The 6094-nt window shown below is 39.6% G+C and overlaps 1 protein-coding gene across 1 annotated transcript; it reads left to right on the forward strand.

The window, feature by feature from the left end:
- The first annotated feature begins 5023 nt into the window (after positions 1-5023).
- Positions 5024-5824, forward strand: LOC138868703 (uncharacterized mitochondrial protein AtMg00300-like). Its single transcript, XM_070146270.1, has 2 exons — positions 5024-5130; positions 5218-5824. The coding sequence occupies exons 1-2, from the start codon at positions 5024-5026 to the stop codon at positions 5822-5824; spliced, it is 714 nt and encodes a 237-aa protein (XP_070002371.1).
- Positions 5825-6094: the final 270 nt, after the last annotated feature.

The raw sequence follows: 6094 nt of genomic DNA on the forward strand, positions 1-6094 counted from the left end.
TTACCCACTTCGTAATATTTTGCACAAGCTCGAACTATCGGGCCGATTGGCCAAATGGGCCGTCGAACTTAGTGGTTACGATATCGAGTATCAACCCCAAACGACCATCAAGTCTCAAATTTTAGCGAATTTCGTGGCCAATTTCATGCCAACCCTCGTACCCGAAGTTGAAAAGGAACTCTTATTAAAATTGGGCACATCGTCGGGGGTATGGACTCTTTTCAGAGATGGTGCTTTGAATGTGAAGGGGTCTGGGCTAGGCATCATTTTGAAGCCACCCACGGGTAGCACTATTAGGCATTCTATCAAAACTTATAGGTTGACTAACAATGAGGCCGAGTACGAGGCCATGATTGCAGGTCTCGAGCTACTAAAAGCTTGGGAACAGAAGTCATTAAAGCCTAGTGTGACTCTTTAGTGGTGGTGAACCAAGTAAACAAAACCTTTGAAGTTAGAGAGGATAGGATGCCAAGGTATTTGGACAAGCTGCCGGTAACTTTGCACCATTTCAAGGAATGGACTTTACAGCATGTACCTCGAGAGCAAAACAGTGAGGACGATGCACTAGAAAATTTGGGGTCAAAGATCGAGGAAGACGAGATTAGCTTGGGGACTATCGTTCAACTCTCGAGATCCATGATCGAGGAAGGTCATGCCTAGATAAATTCTACCCGCTTAACCTGGGATTGGAGAAATAAATATATTGAATACTTGAAGAATGCAAAGCTCCCATCAGACCCTAAAGAGTCGAGCGCCCTACGAACCAAAGCTGCTCGATTCACATTGGCTGAAGATGGAACATTATACAGAAGGATATTCGATGGACCATTGGCAGTATGTTTAGGACTTGGAGACACCGAATATGTTTTACGAGAGGTTTATGAAGGCATTTATGGAAACCACTCCGGTGCCGAATCATTCATTCACAAAATCATACAGCCGGATACTACTGGGATAACATGGAAAAAGATACTAAGGAGTTTGTTCAAAAATGTGATAAATGTCAAAGGCTTGCACCGATAATCTATCAGCCCAGAGAACAACTTCATTCAGTCCTATCCCCATGGCCATTCATGAAATAGGGGATGGATATTGTCGTCCCTATGCCATCGGCCCCAGGTAAAGCTAAATTCATTTTATTTATGACTGACTACTTTTCTAAATGGGTTGAAGCACAGACGTTTGAGAAAGCGAGACAGAAAGAGGTTATAGACTTCATTTGAAATCACATCATATGTCGATTCGGGATACCCACTAAAATAGTGTGTGATAATCGAAAATAATTTATTAGCAGCAAAGTAACGAAATTCCTCGAAGATCACAAAATAAAAATGATATTATCAATGCCGTATCACCCTAGTGGGAACGAACAGGCCGAATCGACGAACAAGATTTCATTCAAAACCTAAAGAAAAGGTTGAACGACACCAAGAGGAAGTGGAGAGAAATTCTACCCAAAATCCTTTGGGCATATCGAACAACATCAAAGTCTAGTAGGGGGCCAACCCCATTATACTTAGTATATGGCTCAGAAGCCTTGAATCCAGTCGAAGTCGGAGAACCCAGTGCTAGGTTGTGATATACAACAGAAGAATCAAATCACGAGGCTATGAATACTAGCCTCGAATTATTGGATGAAGCTGCACTAGTTCGAATGGTTGCACAAAAGCTATGAATTGAAAGATAATACAATAGGAGAACCAACCTTCGCCACTTCAGAGTTGGGGACTTAGTCCTAAGGAAGGTCACTATCAACACTTGTGATCCTAATGAAGGGAAGCTCGAACCAAATTAGAAAGGACCCTACTAAGTCCTCGACATCGTCTGAAAGGGATCTTATAAGCTCGGCACGATGGACGGCGAACAACTGCCAAATAATTGGAAAATATCACATCTCAAACGGTATTATTGCTAAGATATCGAGATCTCAGGTTTTAAAGCACGCATTGCACTCTTGATTGGTTTATAGTATCTTAGCCTTATGTTTTGATGATCTAACAAACTTATTGTGAAAGAACCAGATAAGGATCCAAACACACTTGGTACACAACTCAACCAATGGACTCAAGCTAATGTGAGTTGCTATGACTTCAGAAGATAAAGAATCAACACAGGTACATCATCCCCTTATGTTTCCCTGACAGCCGTACGAAGTCAACTGTTTATAGCTGGAAAGTGACTGCCTGTACTATACATGCAAACAGTGCAACACAATATTATAGACACTTACCTTTGACCAACCAAGTGATTACATCATTCAAGTGATATCATCCAAGTTGTATTAACAAGAGTATTACAACAAAACATCACTTGAACACTGGAGAATTCATTCAAGCACTCCAACCATTCATCTGTCTAGTATTCAGTTCTAAAGTGCATCAAGAACAAAGAACAACACTACTATGGACTAGTTCCTATAGCAAGTATCTTATATGTCCTTAGTTGAGTTGTAACTTTGTAATTGTTCTTCATTGTAATTCCTACTTTTCTTATCTAGAAGCATTACTTAGGAACCCCTTGTAAACTATAAACCTTTAGTGTTTGTGTCGTGACTAGAGTTAGTCATGAGTTGAAGTCTTTGTAATAAGTGTATTAAAAAGTGGCTTGTAATAGGTGTATTACAAGTTAGTGAGGGATCAAGAGTTTAATTCCTAGATTGCATAGGTTGTAATCTAAATATGCTATAGTGAAGTTGAAACCCTACCAGTGTAGGCCATGGTTTTTTATCCCCTTGGGCAGGGATTTTTCCACGTAAAAACTACCTGTCCCATTTACTTACCGTCTCATTAGCAATACCAGTGGAAACCTATAGAGGACCTGGTCTCTATATAGTTTGGTGGACTCATATATTCTATCAATTGATATAAGAGAAGGTTCTTTCTATCAGGTTAACACCTAGAAAGGATCCTCATGGCTGCTCCACCAAATTTTGAAGAAGGTCAGTCTACATATAGACCACCCAGGTTCAATGGGCAATACTATGGGTGGTGGAAGACAAGAATGCATGACTTTATCATGTCAAAAGATTCTAAGTTGTGATGGTCCTTATGTCCCAACAAAGAAGGTCGGAGACCCTACAATGACGATGCCAAAAACAAGGAAAGAATACAATGATGCAGATAGGAAAGCTGTGGAGAAAAACTTTCGTGCCAAGAAAATTTTGGTGTGTGGCATATGACCTAATGAATACAACATGATCTTAGCTTGTCAATCCGCCAAGGAAATATGGGAAGCTTTGCAAACAGCACATGAGGGAACCACTCAAGTAAAGCAATCTAAGATTGATATGCTCACCACTAAGTATGAGCTCTTCATAATTAAGGACGATGAATCCATTTAAGACATGCACACAAGATTCACTTCTATCATAAATGAACTACACTCGCTTGGTGAAATCATTCCTAGGAACAAACTCGTGAGGAAAATTCTCAGTGTCTTTCCTAGTTCATAGAAGAGTAAAGTGAATGCCATTACTGAAGCAAAGGATCTGCAAGCCCTAACTATAGATGAGCTAGTCGGAAATCTGAAAACCTGCGAAATGAAGAAGAAGAATGACAGTGAAAGAAGAGAACCAAAGAAGGAAAATAACCTGGTACTCAAAGCTGAAAACAATGAATCAAGTGAGGAGGACAGTAACATGGCTTACCTAACTAGAAAGTTTCAGAAAATGGTCATAAGGAATGGAGGGATACCAAAGAGAGGCAGTTCCAGTAGACCAAAGAATTATGACCTTTGTCATAAATGTGGAAAGCCAGGGCATTTTATCAAAGATTTCCCTCTCCTGAAGCAAGAACACTTCAAGTACAACACTGATAAAGCAGCTAAGAGGAACCCGGTTCCTAACAAATGCTTCAAAAGAAAGAATACCGCTGACAACATTATGAAGCAAGCTCTTGCAGCATCGGGAGATTCCTCCAGTGAGTCTGAAGAAGAAACTGGTGCAGGTGATAGTTCTATGATGGCAGTGGAAAGTGAAGAAAATGAATATGATTCAATATTTGCTTTGATGGCTCAATCAGACAATGATGAAGATGATGACAATGATTAGGTAAACTTCAGGGATATTCAGAGAAATCTGAAATCCTACTCTCCTAAGAAACTCATGTCATTAGCAAATGTGTTAATTGATGCCTATAATAGTCTTGTAGATGATAAGGATGCCTTAACCATAGAGTTAGGAGATGCTTAACAAACTAGAGATGACTTGGTAGTTTATGTTGTTGATCTGAAGGAAACTATAAGTAATCTAGAAAATGAAAAGGTGGTTTTAACTGAAAAAATTGTTAGTGTAGAACTGAAAGAGATGATTTGATGGTAGTAGCTGTTGACCTGAAAGAAACCATTGAAAATTTAAGTAAATAAAAGAATAACTTAGTGGAGAAAATTGATGCATTAGAGCAAGAAAGAGATGACCTCCTAGTTGTGATTATAGATTTGAAGGAAACAATAGAGGAACTCAAAGCAGAATGTGGATCTAGAAAGTCGATAAAGGAAAAGGATTTGCTAGTGAAGCACATATCAGGCTACAAAACGAATTAAATGTTGTAAAAACCAGTTTATATTCGGAACTTGAGAAAACTAGACAACTTCAAGCAAATCTGGAAAGAGTAAAAAATGACCTTGACAAGTCTCTTAAGTGGACATGGTCCTCGAATGTTATTACTGCCATGTACGTTAACAATGGAGGAAACATGCAAGGAATAGGGTTTTAAAGGGAGAGAACTCCTTACAACCCTCATAGGAAGTATGTTATTGTACCCGATAATTGGCTGTGTATCCACTATGGGAACAGTGGGCATTTCAAAGAAAATTGCCAAGCCAGGGTTCAGTCTCTTCAGAAAAACAAAGTTTTTTCTGAAAGAGTAACTACTGAAAAGGGACCAGGTGCCACGCATAAAAATGCATGTTACTTGCATGGACTGAAAGAACACTTATTCATCCTCTTGCTTATCACAAGGGACCCAAACTTGTTTGGGTTCCTAAATCTAACCCCTAGTTTCCTTGTGAAAGAAAGCAGCCAACAATGGTTAATGGACAGTGGATGCTCAAAGCACATGACTGGAAACACCATGGACTTGCTTTCACTAAAAGCCCTGCAAGGAGGGAGTATATCCTTTGCAATGGGAAAAAGTGATATATTCTTGGAGGTGGAAAGATTGGGAAATCACTCACTCACTCAATTGAGAATGTGTACTACGTCAATGGCCTCAAGTACAGTCTCTTGAGTGTTTCTCAAATAAGTGATAAAGGAACCAAGCTAGAGTTCCTTTCAAAGATATACACAATTAATAATCTAGTAATAGATGAAGTGGTACTGGTGGCCAAAAGATACAAGAACATCTACGTTGCTGACTTTGAGTCCCTACAAAGTGGTGATCTGAGTTGCTTGAAAGCAGTTGATGATGATGCTGAGATGTGGCACAGAAGACTGGGGCATGCAAGCTTTACTCTACTGAATAAGCTAGTTCAGAAGGACCTAGTGCGTGGTCTGCCCAAGTCAAAGTTCGTGGAGCACAAAGTTTGTGATTCCTGCGCCAGAGGGAAATATGTGAAATCCTCATTTAAGCCCAAGAAGGATGTCAACACCTTAAAACCACTTGTTCTCCTTTATATGGATCTTTGTGGTCCTATGAGAGTGCAAAGTAGGGGAGGAAAAAGATACATTTTTGTGATAGTGGATGACTATTCTAGATCCACTTGGACTCTGTTCCTTAGAAAAAAAGATGAGACTTTTGAAGTTTTTTGTAGCCTTTGTGAAGAAAATTCAAGTGAAAATGGAATCAAAAGTAGCATGCATTTGATTAGATCATGGAATAGAATTTGACAATGCCAAGTTTGATGACTTCTACAACGAGAATGGCATTACCCATAACTTCTCAGCCCCCAGAACTCCACAACAAAATAGAGTTGTGGAAAGGAAGAACAGAACCCTTGAAGAAATGGCAAGGACAATGCCGATCGACAGTGGGATTGCTAAGAACTTCTAGGCTAAAGTTGTCAACACTGCCTGCTACTTGGTGAACAGGTGCATAATCAGGTCTCTCTTGAACAAAACTCCTAATGAGTTATTGAATGGAAGGAAGCCCAAGTTTAC

The sequence above is a fragment of the Nicotiana sylvestris genome, chromosome 5 (assembly GCF_000393655.2).
Source record: "Nicotiana sylvestris chromosome 5, ASM39365v2, whole genome shotgun sequence".
Taxonomy (NCBI): domain Eukaryota; kingdom Viridiplantae; phylum Streptophyta; class Magnoliopsida; order Solanales; family Solanaceae; genus Nicotiana; species Nicotiana sylvestris.